Consider the following 25,419-nt stretch of genomic DNA (forward strand, 5'->3'; position numbering starts at 1 on the left):
CAGCGTATGCTACACCGCGGGTTGGCTAGTAAATAATAATAAAAACAACACATTTACTCATATGACACCTCCTTTGGAGTGATGTATTGTTTTTTCCTCTTCATTTCTTCCTTGTTACTTTTGATAAAGGTTTTACTTTTAATATATTGAACTCTTCTGGGTATTTTTCCTCTGGAGCAGAGCAGCACTTTGAAGGCATGGTTGTTGATTGACTCCATTCTTACCAAACACAATAAAGCATTTTCTAAATCTTGACAAAGATTCGATGGCATTAGATAATCTTAACAGCACACTTGGGGTTGAGCTGTCCAAACAGACCAATGTTACAATTTTCTAAATAGTTGACCACCTGAACTAGGTACTTGTTATTGTCTTTATATGTTAATGGAAATCAGCACTTTTTTAAAACTCTATTAAGAATTTCAAAAACAAATTACATCACTTTTCTACATAGTCACCTTCCTTTGCAATGCAATTCTCCCAGCGTCGTACCAACTTTTTAATGCCATCAGCAAAAAATGTTTTTTGTTTGAGCGCGTAGCTACTGATGCACTGCCACTTTCACATCAGGGTTCTTTCTTCATTCCTCGTAGTCGTGGCTGTAGCTGGACGTCCGGAGTGCACTGCATCCAGCACACTAGTACGGCCATTTTTAACATTTCAATCCACTCATAGACAACTCTACGAGAGAGAATTTTATCCCCATACTGAGCACACATGCGGAGATGAATTTTTGCTCCCAGCACACCTTCTGCCCACAAAAAGCGTATGACAGAACTTTGGTGCAATTTATAAGTTTCGTAGCCATCTTTACCCCAGGGTGACAACTTGTATACTAAAGTGCAAGGGCAGCTGGCTTGCCAGACAGAACTAGTCACATGACACTCTCAGACTCGACCAATTACTGCTCCTCCCGCCTTCACTGTTTCCAACTAAAATATAAAAGTGCAGAAACTTTTTGAAAGACCCTCGTATAAAAAGATTGAAATGCTTCCACAATCTGATTTGGTGTAATTCTGTATCACTCGTAAAAAACGTTTAATTGTGTGTTTTTCTACATAAAAAGGACATACTTTCAATCAGTAAAGTTGCATTCTGTCATATGTTAATTATAATTATAGTCAGTGCACAGTACAGTTACAGGCATATGAAGAAGGTGCTGTTTCTTTCATGGACATACATTGACATTCATTTATTAAAGCACTCAGTTAACATTTTTTTCTTTTTTCTTTTTTTTGACACATGCCCCCTTGTTAATATAAGCAGATAGCTGTGAACACTCAAACACGACTCAAAGAAAAACAAAATATTTTGAAATGTAAAAAAGAAACTTCTTTGATTAACCACTCTGGTCCAAATTGAAAAGCATCATCTGTGAAGCCATTATTCTAAAATGTTTTAAACGTTTAATCAGATGCCCCCTGGCTTGAAGAATAAATGTTGGGATTTGGGATGAATGTGGTCTAAAATTAATAAAAACTCACAGCAGGCCAGGGTAACTTTCATTGCTTCTCACATAGCCTCATCATTTCTTTGAAATCCACATGCCACCCTGACCTTGTTTTACTGCTGTTTACAATTTGATAAAAGATACTCAACAGCAGAGAAGCAGAAACATTTGAGTGTAGACTTGTAATCCACTTTGAGGTGCTCAACTGTGTGAAAGCTGGAAACCACAGTGGCTGCAGCTTTGTTTCAACCCAATTTAATATTTAGATTATAAGTTACACTTATGAACAAACATTTTCCTTTGTGAGATTTTGGTTGCTGTTTCACTTTTAACATTTCAGAGTCAGGGCCCTTCCTATAAAGTGGTGGGTATATGATATCTAAGAAACAATTCCTCCACCATATTTTAAGAATTGTACTTCATCATGTTTCAGCTGTTGTCAAATTGAACGATATGGACTTGTATTTAGATTTGAGTGACATGGGACAGGAGGTAGTCAGACCCAGCATGTATGATACACTGTCAGGTAAGGACCAAGCCTGAAGTAGTCAACAGAAATCAAGCTGAAGTTACAGAGAACAAGGTGTTGGAACTCAGAACATTCTAAACGCAGAGGGAAATGCTAAGAAGTGAATCATATAAGATACAGCACACTCTCTTAGCTGTTGACTCTGAATAGTCACTGACAGTCACATTTGTAATACAGTAGGCAGCAGGGCCGAAGAGTCAGAGCATGACCATGAACTTCTCATGAGCACACAAAGTACTTCCTATCACTTGTTTTCTTATTTCAGAAAATACAGTAGTCGATCCGACTACAGCTGAGCCAGATAAGTCCAGCCATATGTGCTTAAAAGACAAGACACATTTTCTGATACTTTGCAGAAAGTCATGTTCTATTGGAGAGTACAATTTGCTGAGAGGTTTCACTACAGACTCAGAGTACAGTAGCTGCTAACTATTACAACTAGCTGTGATAAAAGCACATAATCAATCAGAGTGCTCCACCAGGAATGTTTGCTCACCTCTGCATAGCCACAAGCTTATGGATGATATTCTGCTCTCATTAAGCGTCGGGAATTGTCTGAATAACTAGAAGCCATTTTCCCCATGCATTACTTTGTGTGTCTGAGTTGCTATTTTGACACTGACGTTCAATGTAGCAGAGCTTACATATTTAATACCCACCTGCTATAGATGATAATCATCTCACCATCAGGGATGTACCCCAGAGGGACAAAACCTTACAAAACCATCCATAGCTCCTTAAGCAAATCTCTGTCAAAATTGGGGTAACTTTCTATTATTATGACCCATAATCTAATGACTTGCACTACCTTATGACAGCAGCATTTTCCACACATCTCTGTCGACATTTGTCCTTTTTATGTTGATATCTCATTCCAAATTAGCAAAGTGTGCAGGCATTTGTGGAGTCTCTAGTGTACACGGCAAACATTATCAGCCTTGAATTTTATTGCAGAAAAACCGGGAATTATTATTATTATTATTTTTTACATTCCTTAAGGAGAGAGCTGTGACCCAAAGAGTATCAATGCCCCATTTTTGGAGATGCCTGCCTTGGATTCACATCATTATGAGCACACTGATGAAGGCACAAGCATCAAGATTTATTATGTTATAAATACAATGAGATTAGACAGACAGACAGACAGACAACCAAGCAGATAGATAGATAGATAGATAGATAGATAGATAGATAGATAGATAGATAGATAGATAGATAGATAGATAGAGAGGAAAGGCACTATATAAAGGATGGATAGATAGATAGATAGATAGATAGATAGATAGATAGATAGATAGATAGATAGATAGATAGATAGATAGATAGATAGAGAGGAAAGGCACTATATAAAGGATAGATAGATAGATAGATAGATAGATAGATAGATAGATAGATAGATAGATAGATAGATAGATAGATAGATAGATATTTTTCATACATTTATTATGCTTTATCCTAAATGAATTCTAGCTAATTAAAATCTGTTCTGCGGTTTTGAAATTTAGTGATTCTGATTCGGATGTCAGATGTCAGGTTTAGTTTATGAGGAACTTATTATCTGGAGACAACCATTTAGTTTTTCCTTGAGTGCTGCCATTTTGTGAATTCTGTCATCGTGATGTGGATCTTGGTTGCTAGGGGTGTGACCTCTAGGGTCACAACTTTGAGCGGACAATTGGTGTGAGGTTAAAAGGTTGTTTTAACTGCAATTTTGTATCTGAGTTTGTGGATAACAAGCCTATCATCTTTTGTGACTTTCATGATCTTTATTTTTGATTTCTCGGTTCTCGGATCTTTTGCTCTTGTTCCTGAGCTTTGATTTTTGTTCTTGTTTTGGCTTCGTCGATAGATTTGGTGACCCTTGGTTTTGACCTCGACTAATTTTTGACTTTGAGCATCTCCCAGCCCTTTATATATAAAATATACTGTTTGTCTTTGAAGTTGCTATGGTCGAGGCCAACCAATGTCATTGGTGAATGCCTGCTACCCAATGCGATGATCGGTATGGAAGGAACTAAGTCTAAGTAAATCTCTCTGTGAGTCAGTAAAGATAAATAAACAGCACTTTATATGTAAGATTCTGACCAGTACTTACTCACCCATTGATGGATCAACCATCATTCTATATACTAAATCTATCTGATTAAATGTTAGCGTCTTAGGGAAGCAGAGCACATCTGAACAACATCAGGTGTAAGGCAAGCACCATCCCTGGACAGGAAGTTAGTCCATCATGGGGCACACTGATATAGACCCTCACATCTCATTGTGGGAGGAAAAGCAGGGAGACTACTGAGATGCAAGTAGTGCTACACATGTATGACTTTGGGATTTGGGAGGAATTACCCAGAGAGAAGCCCAGGAGGAGAGTGGCACATGTGAAAATTATGACTCTTGGGTATTTTATTACTATTGCCTGTGATTTTAAACTATCTTCTATGTTGTATACTTTCTGTATTCCATATTTTCTGCATTGCAAATATTGTGTTGCCTTTATTTATAAATTACTTCACAGTTGTTGTATTTAGTAAAATAAAGAAAAAACTAGAACGGTAGTGTGGGGGTGGACAATCTCGTTTCTGCACTGGGGTACTTGCAATTAGTAAATGCGATGTAAACAGTGTGTTATGTCTTTGAGATTTGGGGGGCGGGGGGAGTACCCATGGGAAATCTCATGCAGACAGTGAGACCTGTGAAGATGATGTCTCTTGGGTATCTTTACTTTTGCTCATTGCTTTATGCTGTCTTCTGTGTTGTATACTTTCTGCATTCCATGTTTTTTGCATTGCAAATATGGTGGTGCCCTTATTTCTAATGGCTTTAATACCTATTGAATGCAATAAAACAAAGCAGAAACTGAAATTGAGGGAAGTAGTATGGAGGTGGGCAATTTGGTTTCAGCATTGGGGTACTTGCCGTTACTAAAAGAGATTTTAACAGAATGCATGTCTTTGGGAGAAAGTAACAAGGGAAAAGCCCATGAAACATGAAAAAATTGCAACTGTTGGACATCATTACTTTTTCTCATTACTTTACACTTTTTTTCTGTGTTGTATCCTTTAGTAAAATACAGTAAAAATAAATATTCATAGGGATCACTACAAAAACAACTTAGAGATGCATTGATCACTTTGTTGGCTTTAATTTCGGAGGTCCTTCAGTACTTTTTATGTTCAAATGTTTTCATTAGATTTTATCTTCAATGGTGCTCAATTCTAAGCGCTGACTAGTACTGCCTTAAATTTGTTTCTCAAAAGTTTAACTGCAGCCCTGTGTACTACAACTACCATTTATGATAATCCCAAACCTAAAACACATCACAAACGTCACCAGCAAGACTTTCCGAATGTCACAGCACACTGAAACACAAATGAAAGCAGCGAAGGCTGAGGCACAAACACAGCCCATCGACCTTCCAAATCAATGCCCAAGCAAATCACATTTGAAATCAAACTGCAGGTTCTATTTCAGGATTTTGTGTCCTTTTACCCGACCTTCTCTGAACCTCCAGCCACTTACTCGGTCCAAATAGAATCTCATCACAATAAACAGGTAAGAAAGTGCAGCCATCTGCTGTTTTACTTCTGAAAACTGGAAGACAATAAGATATTGGCTGGCCAGAAACACCTCTGTCATATCTTCAACGTTTAGCAGAAATAATTTAAAAAGAAATCGTCCAGTCACTGGCACTTTTTAGTTGTGAAACTTAAACCTGTCAGGTGAACTTGTGTGCACGTGTGTTTTGTGGATGTTGTTACCTATTTGGCTCTTTAGGTTTATCCTGAACTCCACAGAATATGCACCCATGTAAAAGAACTATACATGTGAATTGGAGCGAAAAAACATAAAAGCAAATGTATATTTAGTAAAGAAAACTCTGCAATTAAAAAGAACAATCAAAAATGTATATACTGTATAAAATGGTTGCTTCTTTGAAACATGTAACTGCATCAGAGTGGTACATCTTCTCTATTAACTGTGTCTCTAGTCCCACCTCTGAGAGCGACTGGTTAAATGGTGGTGGATTTTTCAGTCACTGATTCTGTTATTGTGTGTTTAGATGTCTTAGACACGATGATCACACTTTCATCCTCATCATCCATGATTATCCGCTCCTCCGATGTGTGCTCGTCTTGACGGGACTTAAATCCCACCCTTGGCATCTGGATTTTAAAACCAGAAGATGATTCTTCCCCTTCCTTTTGTTGTGAGGAACGTTGGCTTGCCTTTGGGGAACTCTCAGGGGTTATCACCAGGACCCCTTTTGATTTGGGGCTGAGGGAGAATTTCGGGAGCTTAAACTTGGGGGACTTGTCTCCTCTACCTTCCAGATGATGTTTGCCACTTTCTTCTTGGGCCTCCTGACCATTGGTTCTTTGTTCCACAGTGTATTCTCCTCTGGATTTGCTGGAAAACAAACCTATGGAAACTTTGGGCTTGGGAGACTGTGAGATGGGTTTATCCCCAGATTCTAGACAGGCCATTTCAGTCCTGGCACTGGAAGACACTGGCTTTTCAATCTCTTCTTTGCCAGTTTTCTTTTTAAAGCCTGAAAATGTGATTTTTGGAGATTTAAATTTTAAGCCCTTACTGTCTCCATTTGACATTGATGCTTCCTCTTCCTTGACCAGCTTCATGTTCATTTCAGCCTCCCCTTCATCTACTGCCCCCTTGGAATAGGGTGAGGAAAATTCAATTTTGGGAATCTTCATCTTCCCAAATTTACTCTTGTCTTGCTGAGATGCATTCGTTGAAGCAGGGTCACTTTGTCCATTCACATGATATCCCGCCCCATCACTTGTCTTCGCAGAGACTGCAAGTGTGACTTTTGGAATCTTCATTTTTCCAGTTTTATGTTTTTCGTCTTCCTCTCCATCTATTTCTTCTGCATCCCCATTCACTTCTGCCCCTTTTGTTTTGGAACGCAACTTTCCAAAGGTGGGTTTCATTTTGATTTTGGGAACTCTGGTTTTAGTTTCTCCAGCCCCCAGATTCACTTCTCCTTGAGAATGACTCAATGACGCATCTGCCCCATTAAACCTTGGAAAAGCAAAAACAGCTTTTTTTACTTTTGGCATCTTTGGCCCTTCAGCATCCCCATCAGACTGTGGTGATTTGGAAATCGCTTCAGCATTTTTAACTTTGATTTGTGGTCCTTTGACTTTTAACTTTACGTCTGATGTTTCAGTTTCTAACCGTGTGACAGAAGGAAGTGCAATTCCAAACTCTGGTAGTTTAACTTTGGACTTATGTTCCTCATCCATCTCCAATGATTCCTCTTCTGGGGCCTTTACATTGACGGCCGGGGCTTTAATTTCGACCTTTGGAATATTAATGTCAATTTTTGGAACCTTAATGTCAATTTTTGGAATTTTGATGTCTGCATCAGAATCTGGGGTGATCAGTTCTGTTGAATAGTGCTGGTCTTTTGAATCTGAAAAACCGACAGAGGGTACTGTGATTTTGGGCATTTTTAACTTTAGTCCATCTGTTTGCCCTTCAAGGTCCATATCTCTCCCAGAAGTTTTGACATCTACTTCTGCATACCCTTTAGGTTTAGAGCTTGAAATTTCTACATTGGGAAATTTGAAATGATGCTTCTTTGCTTTTTCTTCTGCTTCTTCTGAGTCTGACACAAAAGCAACTTCTCCTTCTAACATCTCTTTGGATGTCATCACGCCAATTTTAGGAATCTTTAATTTGGGCACCTTGATACCACCTTCTGGGATGTCCAGTTCGACAGATGGCAAATCAACTTCAAGCTTACCTTCCTTTTTAGGACCTTTGACTTTACTGTCCTTAGGAAGGGAAAGGTCAATATTGGTGCTGTGGTCTCCATCTTTTGTCACACTAAATCCCACATCTGGAACCTTAAACTTGGTCTCCTGCTGCAAGTCTACATTAACTTCACCCTCATCTTTTGTTGTGGATAAACCAAACTTTGGAATTTTCATTTTAAATTTTCCACTTGTTCCTTCAATATCAGCCTCTGGTGCCTTCACATCTGCATCTACTTTTGGGGCTTTGATCTTTGGGGCCTTAATTGTGACACCTGGACTTCCTTGTATTTTGGGTAAGTCCCCCTTAATCTTCTCTTTTCCGGTGTCCAACTTTGACAGTCCCACATCAATTTCAAGATCACTACCTTTGATCTGTGGACCAGAAATGGATAGTTCTGGCATTTTCATTTTGGGCATCTTGATATAATACTCTGATTTTTCTGAAGTAACACCCAAGTCAGTTTCAGCCCCCTTTCTCCCTTTCCAGTTACCTTCTATTTCTGTTTCATGTTTAGGTTTTCTCAAGCTGAGTTCAAAGTCCAGTTCAGGTGCTTTTACCGTAGGAGCGGAGAGTTTTCCAAATGAAGGCAACTTTATCTTGCCGTCCGCAGCAGGATCTTCAAACTCAGGTCTTGTAATCTTATCTTCACTCTCTGTAACACCATCCCCCTTGGGCAAAGAAATATCCACTTTAGGCATTTTAATTTTTGGCATCTTAATCCTGCCTTCCGCGCCTTGCATTTCAAAGTCAGGAACATCTACGCTTGCTTTTGATATGGAAATTTCAGGCTTAGCAATTTTAGCATCAGCTTTACCTGCAGGAATGTCAAGCTCCAGATTGATATTCTTTTCTTTGTGGCCAAATTTAGGTAAGTCGACTTGAGGCATTTTTAATTTCCAATCAGTTCCATCAAGATCACCTTCTTTCTTGGCTTTAATATCTAGCTTAGGATCTAAGGCAGAGTCATCTTTAACTTTAGGCAAACTTATATCAAGTTCAAACTTGGGGGCAGAGATGTCAAGACTTGGCATTTTAGGGATTTTAAGATCACCTTCATATCCTTTAATGTCTGCTTCAGATACATCAACCTCTGCCTTTGGCAGCAGCACCTCACCCTCTTTATGTGAAACTGTAGGGAGGGAAATTTCAAGAGATGGCATTTTAAGTTTTCCTTCCTCAGGTACACTGACATCAACATTCATTTTTCCATCTTTGGTTCCAAATTTTGGCATTGAAATCTTAGGCATGTCAATCGTTACATCTGGAGTTTGAACACCCTCTTTAACTCCTTTCTCAGTACCAATCTTAACCTCGGCATCAGGCAGTTTTGTCTTTGGTGATGAAATTTTAAATTTGGGGAATTTGATTTTTGGTGATTTAACTTTCCCCTCTGGGCCTTCAAGTTCAATAGTGGGGCTTTTCATTTGCACTTTTCCTTTTTTAATCTTTGTATCAACATCTGGGGTGATCACAGTTACATCCTCATCCTTCTTTGTAATACCAAAAGTAGGAATTTTCATTTTAGGCATTTTTATCTTCATATCTTTTTCTTTCGGTTTGCCATCAACATCAAATTCTACTGAAGGAAATTTGCCTTCTATATCTACCTTTGCAGGGCTAGGCTGTATATCAGCTTTGAGATGCTTGCTGTCCAGTTCAACATTATCTGTTTTTACTTTGCCCGCAAATTTCGGGAGTGTAAACTTGGGTATTTTCAGCGATACATCTGGGACATCAAAACTGGCTCCAGAAGAAAGTCTCTCATCTTCTCCCTTTAACAGCCCTACTTGCTCCTTGTCACCCCTTTTACCTTTAGGTAAGCTGAAGTCAATGTCCATCTTTGGAGCTGAGATATCAACAGACGGCAATGCCACTGATGGAAGCTTTATCTTTCCATCGGTGGTATCTGTATTCACATCAGGCATTTCCATTGAATGCTTTTCTTTTGGGAATTTAATCTTCCCTTCTGGCATCTTCCCACTGGCCTTCATCTGTCCTGAAACGTCAACTTCACCTTCTTTTAGTTTACCCTTGGGAAAGGAAAGGCCAAATTTGGGCATCTTAATTTTAAGTCCTTTCATTTTGGCATCACCGCTTTCAATATCAACATGAGGTGGTTGAACTTCCACATTACTTTTATCCTTCTTGAATTTTGGAAGTTTAGGCATTTCAATCTTAACATTGGGACCCTTGATGTTGAAATCATGTTGTTTTCCACTGATGTCTCCTTCAACAGTATAATCACTCTTACTCTTTGGTGCTTTAATATTGATATCCACATCAGGCACTTCTGGTACAGAGATATCAAGTCCAGGAACCTTAATTGTAGGTAGCTTTGGTTTACTACCTTCAAACTCAGAAGCCTTCTTATCAACTTTTGCTTTTGGGAGTTTCACATCACCTTTACACTCTGCTTCAGCATTATCTTTGACTCCAAATGTTGGCAAAGAAATTTTAGGCATTTTGAGATGGATGTCAGGTCCTTCGAAGTTTCTACCAGTAGTAGATTCAGGCAACTCCATGCTTGCACCTTCCATGGTCTTTGAAATACTTAAATCAAGATCTATTTTAGGCATGTTGATGTCAATGGTTGGAATTTTCATTGATGGCATGCTGAGATTGGTGTCTCCTTCAGGCACTGACACACCTATTTCAGCTGACTTTCGTTTTGGAAGGGAGATGTCAACTTTTGGAATGCCTATTTTGGGTCCTTTTAAAGAAGGTCCCTCAATATCTAGTTCTGTGTCTGAAGGCTTTATTGTTGGAAGGGAAATGTCAACTGTTGGCATCACTATCTTAGGCCCCTTTACAGAAGGACCCTCAGCATTCAGGTCTACTTCAGGGTGTTTCATTTTGGGTAGGGAAATGTCAACTTCTGGCATGGTTATCTTAGGCCCTTTTAGTGAAGGATCTTGTATATCCAGATCTACTTCGGGGTGTTTCATTTTGGGAAGGGAAATATTAACTGTTGGCATTGATATCTTAGGACCTTTTAGTGAAGGACCTTTGATATCCAGGTCTGCCTCTGGATGTTGCATCTTTGGTAAGGAAATATCAACTGTTGGCATTGATATCTTAGGCCCCTTTAGAGAAGGACCTTCAATATTCAGATCTGCTTCCGGATGTTTCATTTTGGGAAGGGAAATGTCAACTGTTGGCATGGCTATCTTAGGGCCCTTTACAGAAGGACCTTCAATATTCAGATCTGCCTCTGGGTGTTTCATTTTTGGTAATGAAATGTCAAATTTTGGCATTGATATCTTAGGACCCTTTACAGAAGGACCTTCAATATCCAGATGTGCCTCTGGATGTTGCACCTTTGGTAAGGAAATATCAACTGTTGGCATTGATATCTTAGGCCCCTTTAGAGAAGGACCTTCAATATTCAGATCTGCCTCTGGGTGTTTCATTTTTGGTAATGAAATGTCAAATTTTGGCATTGATATCTTAGGACCCTTTACAGAAGGACCTTCAATATCCAGATCTGCCTCTGGGTGTTTCATTTTTGGTAAGGATATGTCAACTGTTGGCATGGCTATCTTAGGACCCTTTACAGAAGGACCTTCAATATCCAGATCTGCCTCTGGGTGTTTCATTTTTGGTAAGGAAATGTCAACTGTTGGCATGGCTATCTTTGGCCCCTTTACAGAAGGACCTTCAATATCCAGATCTGTTTCTGGGTGTTTCATTTTTGGTAAGGAAATATCAAATTTTGGCATGGATATTTTAGGGCCTTTTACAGATAGATCATCAATATCCAGACCTGCCTCTGGGTGTTTCATTTTTGGTAAGGAAATGTCAACTGTTGGCATGGCTATCTTAGGACCCTTTACAGAAGGACCTTCGATATCCAGATCTGCCTCTGGGTGTTTCATTTTTGGTAAGGAAATGTCAAATTTTGGCATTGATATCTTAGGACCCTTAACAGAAGGACCTTCAATATTCAGGTCTACTTCTGGATGTTTCATTTTTGGTACAGAAATGTCAACTGTTGGCATGGCTATCTTAGGGCCCTTTACAGAAGGACCTTCAATATCCAGATGTGCCTCTGGGTGTTTCATTTTTGGTAAGGAAATGTCAACTGTTGGCATGGCTATCTTTGGGCCTTTTACAGAAGGACCTTCAATATCCAGATCTGCTTCTGGATGTTTAATTTTTGGTAAGGAAATGTCAACTGTTGGCATCGCTATCTTTGGGCCCTTTACAGAAGGACCTTCAATATTCAGATCTACTTCTGGATGTTTTATTTTTGGTACAGAAATGTCTACTGTTGGCATTGATATCTTAGGCCCCTTTACAGAAGGACCTTCAATATTCAGATCTACTTCTGGATGTTTTATTTTTGGTACAGAAATGTCAAATTTTGGCATTGATATCTTAGGACCCTTAACAAAAGGACCTTCAATATCCAGATCTGCCTCTGGGTGTTTCATTTTTGGTACAGAAATGTCAACTGTTGGCATTGATATCTTAGGCCCCTTTACAGAAGGACCTTCAATATCCAAGTGTCCTTCTGGATGTTTCATTTTGGGAAGAGAAATGTCAACTGTTGGCATTGATATATTAGGCCCCTTTACCGAAGGACCTTCAAAATCCAAGTGTCCTTCTGGATGTTTCATTTTGGGAAGAGAAATGTCAACTGTTGGCATGGATATCTTAGGCCCCTTTATGGAAGGACCCTCTATATCTAGTTCAGGCATGTTCAGATCCATATCCGGTGACTTTATTTTGGGTAGAGAAATATCAATTTTTGGCATTGTTATATTAGCTCCTTTAGCAGAAGGCCCCTCAACTTCAATGTCTCTGAGAGTCAGATCCGCTTTTGGAGATTTAACATCTACTTTAGGAGGGGAAACATTTACATCAGCTGATGGTGTTTCTAACTTGCCAAACATGGAGAACTTTGGAATGGATATTTTTGGCATTTTCATTTTTATATCCAACTCTTCCTGGCTGTGATGAATTTTTTTATCTATGCCAGCTTCTGGTCCACTTGTCTTTCCTTTAGGAAGATGCAAGTCCACATCTGGAACTGGCACCGAGATATCAATGGAAGGCATTTTGACAGTTGGTAACTTAATTTTTCCTGTTTCACCATCTTCATGAATCATGTGCTCATGTTCTGCCTGAGATTTATCTCTTGTCTTTGTAGGTAAGGTAACACCAAATGATGGCATCTTTATTTTGGGCCCCTTTAGTTTAAAATCTGGACCTTCTATTTCCATTTTACCACGATGCACGTCTGTCTTTGGAGCTTTAATTTCTCCCTCAGCTCCACTAAATTTTGGAAGTGTCATCTTTGGCATTTTTATTTCAACATCAGGAGCCTTCAAACCAGCTCCTGTACTACCCTCAGATGGATGAAATTTCACATCTCCTTCACTGTCTGCTTTAGATGTTGGCAAGCCAATTTCAATGTTTAATGATGGCGCATCAATGTCAATAGACGGCATCTTTAGTCCAGCTTTATGCTTGTCTTCCTTGCCGTAAGAATCTCTTTTGTATCTGTCTTTGGAAGTGTCACCCTCAAATTCAGCAGATGGTAAGGAAACCCCTATTTTTGGAATCTTCACTTGAGGCATTCTGAGCCTTCCATCCTTATCTAGGTCTCCTTCAGTTGAGTCAACACTCCCTGCAGGCAGACTAAGATCAAGATCCAATTTAGGCGGCTTAAATTTAAAACCATCTTTACTTTTCACCTCAGCCTCTGGCATAGCTATTGTATCCTCTACCTTTCCTTTTGGTAAACTGATATCCAGATCAAGTTTTGGTGCTTTAAATTTAATGCCTTCTTTCATTGTGTCCTTAACATTAATATCTGGGTGGGATATTTTGGCTTCAGCTTTGCCTGAGGGCAAACCAAAATCAAGCTCCACTTTAGGCGTCTTGATTTTGACATCTTCCTTACTCACCTCCCCTTTAGCAGTCTTAGAATCTGCTTTTCCAGTTGGGAGGCTAAAGTCAAACTCTACTTCTGGAGGCTTTAATTTGATTCCAGGTGGACTTATCCCTTTGCTTGCCTCTAAGCATGAAAGTCCTGCATCAACTTTTGGTTTCTTAGTTTTTGGAAAAGAAATTCCAAATTTTGTGGATTTTTCTTTAGTTTTGACTTTAGTTTCTGGGGTACCCAGTTCTACCTTCCCTTCTGGTGATTTTAGATCCACATCCACCACAGCTCTTGCTGCTGCTGCATCTTTTACTCTCATTCTAGGTAATCTGATTTTCTTTTTCTTCCGTCTTGCAACGCTAGCTTGTATCTCTGGACTTTTGAGGCTAATATCGCCTTCCGTGGTTGTCTTGCTCACACCTTTCAGCTTTGGAAATTTTGGGAAGGCAAATTCCACATCCACTGGACTCAGCTCGAACTTAGCTGGTGAGGCCTCCCTCTTGAATTTGCCTGATGCAGGAAGAGTTACTTCTGCACTTAACCTTGAACCGGCCTTGGCTTTCTTCTTTTTCTTTCTCAAAGGAGCAATGCTTTTAACACTCTGTAACAGAAACAAATAATTTTGATTATTCACTCATGGTGTTAATTTCAATTAAGAAGGCTACGACATTAAGAATGCTATGCAATTTCAACACCTCGGTTCGATCCCCTCCTTGAATGGCAACACTCTACCTGACACTCAAACCCACGTCAATGCGGCATGGCTGAAATGGAAACAAATCACGGGTATCCTTTGCGTCTGGAAGATGACTATCTACTTGAAGGCGAAAATCTTAAATTGGTTGTTCGCCCAGTCGTCCTTTATGGATGTGAATGTTGGCCAGCGAATATGAAACACGAGCAGCCCCTTCATGCCATGGAAATGAAGATGCTCCGATGGTAGCTAGGGCTCACACGACTTAACCACGTCATGAATGATGACGTCTGACGGATGATGAGGCCTCCAATGGCATGGCCGCATCATACATACAGCCAATGACTCAGTAGCGCAAACTGTGCTCCATCTCAGCCCATGCAGTCGGCAACCACAAGGCCGACCAAAGTGCTGGTGGATGGATCAAACTGAGGACGAAATGAAGCATGCTGACGTAGACCCCGAGGATGTTATTGACAGTGCCAAATGGAAACATGCATGCCGGACAGTGGACCCTACGCTGACACGGGATAACTGCTAGGATGAAGAAGAAGAACAAGAAGAAGGCGTTAATTTGGCATTTAACTGAAAATGTTCAAATGTTTTTCTCCTGGATAGACCCTAGTTGAAACAAATAAGCTGGACAGCTAAGTAAGACTAATAAACAGGCTGTGTGGCAGAGGGGCTAAGACTTTGGACTTCATATTCTGAGGATGTGGGTTCAAATCCCACTACTGACACTGTGTGACCATAAGTAAGTCATTTCACTTGCCTGTGCTCTAATTACAATTATAACCAGTTGTATCTATCAAATGATGTACTGTAAGTTGCCTTAGATTAAGGTGTAAGCCATATAATCATAACAGAATGAAAAATGTATAACCACTTCATTGTTTGAGATGTTCAGTGAAATGTTTTTAATCAAGTGGCATAATAATTGATGTTTAGATTTATGTTTTCTTTTTTTTTTTTTTGTTTTTGGAATAATCAAAAGACAAGACACCAAATCGTATTATGTGATGTTGAATTCTGCTCTGTACTTGTAATATTTCTATTATATTGTATTAAGGATTACTTGTGTCCTGTTCTGTGTATTGTATTGTATTGACCCCCTTCTTTTTGACACCCACTGCATGCCCAGCCTACCTGGATACCTGGAAAGGGGTCTCTTTTTGAACTGCCTTTCCCAAGGTTTCTTCCATTTTTTTCCCCTTCAAGGGTTTTTTTTGGAAGTTTTTCCTTGTCTTCTTAGAGAGTCAAGGCTGGGGGGCTGTCAAGAGGCAGGGCCTGTTAAAGCCCATTGCGGCACTTCTTGTGTGATTTTGGGCTATATAAAAATAAATTGTGTTGTATTGTGTTGTAAGACATCTATCATGTTTTCCTATGATACACCTAATTTAGATTTGTGAGCATTACATGCTATTTTTCTAGACGTGCTGTATATGTGCTGGTCCCAAATTTGAAGCTGGTTCCTGTATTCAAGGATTTTATTCCAGCACCAGTAGCCTTAGTGTTGGCTCATACCAGATGAGATAACCTTTGTTGATCTCTCGCATCAATGAGTCTTGGCTGTCCAATACCCTAACAGCTGTTCATGGTTGTTCCTTCCTTAGCCCACTGTTGGTAGGCACTCGCATCTGGAACAGGCACTGAGCTGTCAAGATATCAATGTAAAGCATTTTTTACAGTCGGTAACTTAATTTTTTTTTTGTGAGCACCCCATAAGCCTTGCTGTTTGAGAAATAACTCTCACCAAGTCATCTGGCCATAATGATTTGGCCCTTATCAAAATCCCATAGGTCTTTACACTTTCCATATCAGCTACTAGTACTTAATGTCAGCTTACTATCCCTGACCTTGACATGTGCCACTGTTACAAGATAGTTGATGTCATTCACTTCATGCGGGAGTGATCGTATTGTTTTGGCTCATCAATATATAAAAAAATGAATAAAAATCCTCAAGCAGAACTACAAGCTCATGTCAAAAAGACTAAATAGTAAACACTGCAGCTGCCTAATGTGATTGTGAAAGAATTCCAAAATTCAGGAGCATAACAGATTTTATACATGTATTTTAGGACCACAAGAAAATGGTTGTCAGTAGAATGAAGAGCTCTGTTTAGCACATAATGGTTTATTAAACTGGATAGAAACGAAAGAGATTTATCATGCAGTGCCTTAAAGGTTAGACAAAATTTTATAATTATTATGCTTTTCAGTTGGGAGCAAGGTTATTATAGTTAATGAAAACTGAAACTATTTCGTAAACTGAAATAAAATAATTAACAAAACCGAAATGAAAAACTAAAACTAAATGAACCTATTAAAAGCAAATGGAAAGACTAACAGAAATAAAATAATAATTTACTAAAAGTATTTTTAGTTTTCGTTTTTGAATTAATAGTCTTTAACCCCTTGTAACTTTTAACTCTAAAACAGAAAGTCATCCACCATGAGCTGTCCGCATATATTTATCCAGTGAATGGCGACTGGTGATGGAGGGCAGTATTCACACAGCATTTGTGGTGACAGAGCAAGATGAATATGGACGCATAAAGCGTGTGAAATAGAAGGCGATTTTCCTGTGCCGCCATTCTTTGAGCTTGTTGTATATCAAGATGTAATTTAAACTCCTGAAATAGGAATGTGCTGGTCAACAAAACCTTTACCGTATGGACAGAAAATGCAGAAGAACGTTTCCGTTTATTTCTCAGGTGCCTGCTTTTTGTTGAGCATAATTCACCTTCCACTTTGTAGACATTTTGGAAAACCCTCAAACCTTAAAATTCACCTAAATTTCATTACAAATTGGCTCATTGTGGGCAATAAAAGGAAAATCTAAAAACCGCCAACAGTCAGCATACATTTGTTCAGCACAAATGATACAGAAAATATTTTAAAAATTATAGAATTGTACACAACTGTTCCTGTTCAGTATCTGGTTTTGATTATGCTTGTTTTTATCTGACAAAAACAAAACCAGATAATAAACCATGTCATGTAGTAAGCTTCCACTAACATTAAACTCATATCCAAATTTGTTAAGTGTACAGTTCTGTCTGACTGTGACACAAAACTAAACTCCATAATAGCTCCATGCCTTAATTATTAGAAGTTAAACTGAAACCAATAGATATAAAAATAAAATAGAAATGTCTTTGTGAAATAAAAATTAAATTTAAACTAAAAATACACGATGAAGGAAAACTAAAACTAAAGTGAATTTCCAAGTAATTTCAGAAAAAATAAAGAAAGAAAAATGAATATAAATAGGCAAAACTATAATAACCTTGATTGGAAGTTAACTGCAATGGCATACACCTGGGGTTATACTACACTTGCAGCCGACACATCTGGAATAGGCTCCATTTTGCCTCTACCCTTTATTAGACAAACAAGAATTGAGAATGAATTAATGAATAAACGAATAGACCTTTAGTCTATGTGAATAGAGGGACATATCAGAATGTTGGTTGATGTAAGATGAAATGAAAACGGATAATACTTCATTTTCCATTTGAAACCAAAGGATGATAAATATTTGAATCAATAAAACATGTTTTATCTTGAAAGACTAGTAACTTTAAAGTTAAAAGACCTTATCCACAAATGTCTAAAACTGTGTTGGCCAAACAAAAATGCAAACATGTGCTGTAGGTGTGCTCACCAGTTTTGGCATCTTGGCTTTGGGACCTTTGACTTCCAGGCTGGCTGAGCCTGACGAGGTGCTGATGTCTGCGCTGGGAACGTTGCGCTTCAGCAGGAACGATACTTTGTATGGCTCAGCACACTGAAGAATCTTCAGGGCATCTTCATATTTGACATTGTCAAAGTACACCCTGGCACTAAGCAGCTGATCTCCTGGACATTAAAATGAAAAAAAGAGGTGCAACAATATATTAACATTAAAACATTCAAAAAATGTTTTGAAATGATCAATAAGGTTGCTGCTTTCTTAATGCAAGCATCTCCCCAATTTAAATTTCTTAATATTACATTTAGGAACTTTCAACATGTTTTACTGCATTTTTTCAATTAATAAATTACAGTGAATTATTAAGTAAGGTTGTTTTCTTACCAATTACCAATTTAATCATGAGTTAACTCCCATGCAGTGAATAGCCTCCTCTCTGTTTTAATGCCTTCTGATCTGATGTGATATTCCCATTTGCTTTTTATTTTTCTGTGTTTAGTTTTTAATACATGATAATCTATCGTGAGATGCTCATTGCAACACTCTACTGGAAAGATCAGATTCAGGAAATGGACAGCTAAACGAAAAGAATATAAGGAGAAAGCACTTCTAGTACACCCTCCACACTTATAGAGCCTACTATACCTGGTGATTGCGGTTTACCAATACAGGCTTGTGGTGAAGCACTCCATCTGCTAGGCTGGATCTCCGTCTATCTCTCCCTCTCTCTCTCCCTCTGTGTATGTGCATATATGGGGTTGGGGGGGGGGGGGGGGGGGGGGGGGGGGGGGGGGGGGGCAAAAAATGTATACACACTTCAACAAGCGACAAACTTGTATTAAAGTTATGATATTAAATTTATACAGATATCAAGGGATGAATTTAACTCACTCTTGTTAAATCAGACAAGATAGTGCACCACCACATCACTACCTACACATGAAAGTTTACTGTACCTTGATGAGAATTTGCCAGGACAATGGAATGACACCTTTTATTGGCTAACTAGAAAGATTAAAATATGCAAGCTTTTGAGGCAACTCAGGCCCCTTCTTCTTTGCCTGACAAAAGGGCCTGAGTTGCCTCAAAAGCTTGCCTATTTTAATCTTTCTAGTTAGCCAATAAAAGGTGTCATTTTGCTTAACTTCTCACTACATCCATAATGGCTAACACGGTACAACATTCTAGTACTACCTGGACAATGGACAATGGATAGGAGGAAGATTTACAGTTGAGTTTCATCCAAGCTCTCCTGATTTAACACCGCTGGACTTTTATCTGTGGGGGACCCTAAAAGATGTTGTGTATTATAGAAAACCAGCTACACTGAACATGCTTCGAGATAAAATTGAAACGGCATGCACATCAGTCTCACTGGATACTGTGCCCAACATTGTTAAAGCAGTAGTTCACTGTAATAAGAAGTGTCACAGTAACCATTTTGAGCACCTGGTGTAAATGTAGAAGTCAAAAGTAACTTAAATTCACCCCTTGATATATGTATAAATTTAATATCACAAATTTATTTATTCTTTTGTTGACGTGTATATACATTTTCTGGCCCCCTCTGTATACTGTATATATACTGTGCTATGAAATGAGATTCTCCATCTGACCATCTGACCCGGAAGTGCTGGCCGGCCACGTGGCAGGTGTGGAGGAGAGATTTGATTTAGAATTTCTTGTTATTGGTATTTTCCTGCCTGTTTATTGGTGGCAGTAGTGCTTGAAGGGCACTATTTAAAAGAAGAACTTAAACAACTTCTTGGTGTTTTAACCTGTGTCCAGTGTCTGGCCGTTGGAGTTAAAGGGGGGCAACAGTGACCCCTAGCACCCACTTCTTACAATATATATATATATATATATATATATATATATATATATATATATATATATATATATATATATTCACGGCATTCGTAGTCTGTGTCACAATCTGATTGTATGGGTGGTTACCTACCAGGTAACGCTTGTGGTTGGCCAGCAATCTGCTAACATCCGCCACGGTGCCCTCAGTTTGTGAGGAGCAGATCATAGAATGGTTGAAATAGTTTTTACTGTCAAATAAATGCAAAGAGTACACGACACGTGTTTCGCCCTCATTCTGGGCTCATCAGGTGTACACACTCCACTGCACTCCCTCTCGGGAATAGAACCTCGGACGTCAGCGGCGATGCCCCTAACGTTGCGCCACGGCGTGTGGTTCATTTATTTGACAGCATGTAGATCGGGGTAATTACATTCACGGCATTCGTAGTCTGTGTCACAATCTGATTGTATGGGTGGTTACCTACCAGGTAACGCTTGTGGTTGGCCAGCAATCTGCTAACATCCGCCACGGTGTATATATATATAGTGACAGATAGAGGCACTGTCGACCCCTTGAACCCTCAGACCAGACGTCAGACACCAGATAAAAGTCCAATGGTAATACTTATTATTATAAATAAGTGCACAAAGCACCCTCCTCTCCACAATACTCAATAAATCCACAATAACCAATAAACAATACTCAATCCTCCACTCCCAGATGCTTTGCCACCCTGCCTCCCAACTCAGCTCGCCGTCTGGGATCTCCCACAATCCTTTTATAGTCCGTGACCTGGAAGTGTTTCTGTCCCTCAGTCCATGTGACTTTCTATCACTTCCAGGTCAGATACAAACTTCTTTTCTTCATCAGCCCGGAAGCACTTTATTTCTTTCAACCATGTGACTAGGATTTACTTCCGGGCTGTATGGAAAATAAACTTGTCTGTGTCTCCCAGCAGCGTCACCTGGTGGCCCCGACGTTATCCAGCAGGGCTGTGTATTAAAACTCCATAGTCCATGATGCCCTGCTGGAATTCGGGGCATCTCCACGTTGCAAGGAGGGCTCCATCTAGCGGCCTGGGGGTATTGGCCGGGATGAATGGCTGGCCATATACCACAATATATAATATAAATACAGTGCTTCTTTAAATATTATTTATTTCACATCTAGATAAATAGTTGTCTTGATTTAGATTTGCATCAGTTCCACAGAATCTCATTGGGGAACTAGGGAAATGTTTATTAGTAGCTTAATTTCCATTCCTAAAGGCAGTTATGCTGGGCAACGATTGGTTGGTAAGGCAGAAAAGGAAGGCGCAAAAGTTGGAAAGAAGAAAGAGTGGGTGGTTTGGGCACGAGGAGGAGGCATGTCAGCGTGAAGACATGGCATGTGGGTCTTTGCTTTCTGAGTGGAGGATGAATGTAAAAGAACAAGTAGAATAATAGTAAAAAGCGAATAAGGAAAAAACAGGCAACAGACGCAGGACTTAAGCAGAATGTGGTAGTTTGTCTGTTAATCTACATCCAGCCCTACAAGCAAGTTCTCCAACTTGCAGCAAAGACTTGGGGGTTTCTGGTAGGATTGGCACTCCAGCCACTGTAAAAAACCTCACGCTGTTCCATTTGAACTAGTCCTGAGGTCTCACCCGCTACACTCAGATCCTGAGATGGAGTGGTGGGTGGGATGGGCAACATGCTGTTTCAGTTCATGCTCCTAACCTCTTTCTTCTTGCTTTTTAAAGTGTTCTTCATTTATGCCAACTATAACGTAAGCTACGAATACAAACTCACTATACATAGAGGAGTAAATCAGCATAGTAGTTCCGTAATTTTATCCAGACTTGTATAATGTAAAAATATTTTTTGAACAATTCAAAATATACCTAATTTAAGATTAGCACCACAAAATGTAGTGTGAAAACAGAATATTCGTAGACAGGCTTGCATTTTTTATTTTCTTTTTTTTCATGCTGTACAAGACAAAAAGCTAGTTGGTGGTTTCAATGTTGAAGAGATTAATGCTTGCTTTCCTGTTGTAAATTATTATGAAACAATTCAGTTCCTGGCCTTTCATTTTTGAGGACACATATTCTACCTCACGTCTCCACTGCTCCAGGAAATCGGTCCACCACACCCCCAGCCCTACCTCCACTGTCTGCAAAATTGTGAGCAACTATTTTCTTGATATGACGGCAAAGCTGTACAGAAATGTCTTCTTCTCTTATCAGTTGACCTTGTTATTTCCAGCTTGCCTTGAGTTTGTGACTTGATTTGTGCATATGGATAGCTTAGGTATCAAAAGGAAAACAGCACTATTGTCCTTTTAGACCATTATGGTTAATAATACTTATGGTAAATATAATACAAACTGCAATTCTTCTTTTGACTGTTTTAGTCTTGATTTTACAGCTATTAAACTTCATATCTTTTCACATCTGTTTGTCTTATCTTTATAATATACACTCACAGACTCAATATGAGTTTTTATACTAAATGTTGTACGTCAGCTGCACTTTGAAACTGTCATCCTGCGTACAAATGATGATCACTTCAATCGGATATCAAAAGTCTGACAGCTGGTGCATCACATACTGAAAGATACTAAATCTTAAAAAATTAAAGATACGCATAAAAAAATAAAAATAAAATAAAAAATAAAGATACACATACTAAAAGAAAATGCAGAAGCTCATGCTCAAACATGTAGGAATTGGTAAAGTGATGCAAGTTCTTACCTTCTCTGAGGCTGAGGGCTTTGGCCGCAGGAGAATCTTTCAGCACTTCCTTGACGAAAATGCCTTGTGCTCCTCCTCCTGATACACTGAAACCACGGGCTCCAGCCTCAGCTTCTGTCTCCACCACCACTTCCATGAGTTCAGACTTTTTTAGGGTCTCCTAAAACATGAAGAAATAATATATCATGCTAATTGACGGTTTTCACTGGAATACAGCTTCAGATTGACTTTTATAGGGAAACCTGCAAGCTGACATTTTCGATTTAAGAGTCTACATTTATATGCAGACTAGCTGCAAATGGTCTTCAGGACACAAACAACCTGAAGACTCCCTAGCAGCTTTAGTATATTGGTGAGCTTGTAGAGGTATTAGCTAAGTGGGCTGAGACAGGCCTTGTTTTGTCCAAGATGGACATGTAGTTGAGTGCAGCTGTGGCACAAACTGAGCAGTACAGGCTGGAATCTGGCTCAGGCAAACGTATGGAAGCTTGGTTTATGAACAGGTATGAACCACAAAGCTGAGTTTGTCTGCTTGGGTTGAATGAGAAATGAGATGCATGCAAGCGCCGAAAAAATGTAAATGTGCATGCATGCGCCATCTCACCAAGTGCAAGTCACATTTGTAGAAGTTTGTACATCTTCCATAGAATTCACACCAACTACAGTAGCTGTGGTTGAGTGTGAACAGAGTGGACTGCTCCACACACACACACACACACACACACACACACGCACACACACACACACACACACACACACACACACACATACATGTATTTCATAGTGATAAGTGAGGTGCATGCAAGCTCCAAAAAATGTTAAAATGCACACATGCGCCATCTAGTGGCTGTGGTTGAGCGTGAGCAGAGCAGACTGCTCCACACACACATACATGTACACACACACAGGTCTTTATTTATGTATGTCTAATTATCTTTAGTCTACATATTTCACTTACAGCACACACCAAAAACAAAAAGACTGACTAGAAGCAGGCAGTGTGGAAGAGTAGATAAGTAGTGTCGTAGCTTAGTACCTCAAATCTTAAAGTGAGCAGCTTAACATTTATTTTTCTTAATTTGGTGTGTCTTCAGTTTTTGAAAATGACTGAAAAGCATCAACTGCCTTCATGAGACTTTCCTCACCGAGAGTTGTGGCTGTTTTCTTAACCTTAATTCCTCATATTTTAATTTCATGTATTTTCATATAAAAACATAGCGACACTAGAAAAAGTCCAGAGAAGAGCAACTAAGCTGATTCCAGAGCTACAGGGGATGAATTATGAAGAATGAGTAAAATAGTTGAGCTTTTTCAGTTTACGCAAAAGAAGATTAAGAGGAGACATGATTGAAGAGTTTAAAATTATGAAGGGTATTAGTCCAGCGGATCGAGACTGTTATTTTAAAATGAGGTCATCAAGGACACCGAGACACAGTTGGAAACTTGTTAAGGGTAAATTTCACACAAACATTAAGAAGTTTTTCTTCACACGAGAACCACAGACACTTGGTATAAGTAACCAAGTAGTGTGGTAGACAGGACTTTAGGGACTTTCAAAACTCAAATTGATGTTATTGTGCAAGAATTAAGTGTATAGGACTGGCAAGCTTTGATGGGCTGAATGGCTTGTTCTCGTCTAATTTGTTTCTAAAGTTTTTATTATTATTGACATCTCGGTGGCACTTGGACTATATATTTAATGGAATGTTTGATGGGACTTTACCTAAGTTAGGATAATCTCTTTAACTTTCTCTAAAATAAACTAGTACAATGCACATACTGATTGTGTGATTCCCTTATATTTGTATTCACTCATCCACGTTTTTGATAATGTGGCAGAGGATCTCCCTGGCTTTCTTAATGACCCAGAAGTACTTCCAACTGGCCACATCACATCACTAGAAGTCCTGGGTCAAGCATAAAATGAGCCCGCTTCCATAGCTTGACGAGTTAGAGATGGGAGGAAGGAAGGCAACACTCATCTTGGAGCAGTGTGGGGAGAGATGGTAGAAGAGCAGAGCAGAGAAGAGACAACCTGTTTGTTGTTATACACAGTACTTGATTTGGACAGTTTTGTGCTTTTTTGTTTGGAGTTTTGGACTCAGTGACGGCCCTTAGCTATTACAAGGTCTCTATATTAGTGCATGGATTTATTTATTTTTTTGCACTTTTGTATGTATCCAATAAAGCAGGTGGTTTCCACCATTCTACCTTAGAGTAAGGAAGTGCTAATTTCTTTTTAATTATACAAGCTTCTCACAGTTGCCATTTTATAGCCAGTTCATAGTCATTTTTGAAAAATCATTTTTGGAGGAAGATGAATCTGTAAAAACAACAGTTCTAAGTGGGTTTCCTTTCAGAAAGCAAGAGAAGATGGACCAGTCTTTGGAATTAAGTCATTACAGAGCTTAGAGACTAAATGTGGAAAGTGTTCCCACCTGGACCACAGTGATCTCCATTGGCATGGCCATGTCTTTTCCTGACAGCTGTGTCCTTTCTGCAGTGAAGCTTCTTTTAAGACTCAAGACGTGTTTCAGTTCCGCATGCAGTCTCTCCTTCTGCACCTGTAAGTTTAATGCAATAAACGAGGGAATTGACATACTGTATGTGTCACTCTGCCACATCAAGAAGGTCAAATGTCATCTTACTGATGGCATGACAGCACCGCTTTACAGTTCCCCCCTTATAGTTTCAATTGTCTCAAAGGGAAGGCGTGGAAAAAACTCACCACTCGCTCTGGACTCTCCTCTTCTTCTGCAGCTGCAAGGTAATGCAGGTGATGAGAAGATGATACCAAAGGTCTATCCAAGTGAGCAGATGACTGCTGGCCTTTACTGT

At 39.2% G+C, this 25,419-nt stretch overlaps 1 protein-coding gene across 50 annotated transcripts; it reads right to left on the bottom strand.

Moving 5' to 3' along the window:
• Nucleotides 1–1,005: 1,005 nt before the first annotated feature.
• prx (periaxin) lies at nucleotides 1,006–25,419 on the bottom strand. Of its 50 annotated transcripts, none has more exons than XM_051936172.1 (8): nucleotides 25,310–25,419; nucleotides 25,020–25,145; nucleotides 22,582–22,741; nucleotides 18,011–18,204; nucleotides 12,346–14,248; nucleotides 11,974–12,066; nucleotides 11,137–11,229; nucleotides 1,006–11,043 (listed from the first exon to the last, which is right to left on the bottom strand). In XM_051936172.1, exons 2-8 carry the CDS (start codon nucleotides 25,050–25,052, stop codon nucleotides 5,990–5,992), a joined length of 7,530 nt encoding a protein of 2,509 aa, XP_051792132.1. In that variant the 5' UTR covers nucleotides 25,053–25,145; nucleotides 25,310–25,419; the 3' UTR covers nucleotides 1,006–5,989. The 50 variants fall into 50 exon arrangements, with proteins under 50 accessions (XP_051792132.1, XP_051791954.1, XP_051792126.1 ...); XM_051935994.1 differs by adding an exon at nucleotides 12,160–12,252 and having other exon boundaries at nucleotides 11,137–12,066; XM_051936166.1 differs by lacking the exon at nucleotides 11,974–12,066 and adding an exon at nucleotides 11,524–11,601 and having other exon boundaries at nucleotides 11,137–11,244; nucleotides 12,253–14,248.

The sequence above is a fragment of the Erpetoichthys calabaricus genome, chromosome 1 (genome assembly GCF_900747795.2).
Source record: "Erpetoichthys calabaricus chromosome 1, fErpCal1.3, whole genome shotgun sequence".
NCBI classification, from domain to species: Eukaryota; Metazoa; Chordata; class Cladistia; order Polypteriformes; family Polypteridae; genus Erpetoichthys; species Erpetoichthys calabaricus.

Excerpts from the sequence above, each read along its gene's own strand:
- prx (XM_051935971.1), bottom strand. The coding sequence starts at position 25,052 with ATGGCCATGCCAATGGAGATCACTGTGGTCCAG. Across the intron at positions 22,742-25,019 it reads TGGAGATCACTGTGGTCCAG|GAGACCCTAAAAAAGTCTGA; the intron begins GTGGGAACACTT and ends TTCATGTTTTAG. Across the intron at positions 14,249-18,010 it reads AAGCCAAGATGCCAAAACTG|AGTGTTAAAAGCATTGCTCC; the intron begins GTGAGCACACCT and ends TTTCTGTTACAG.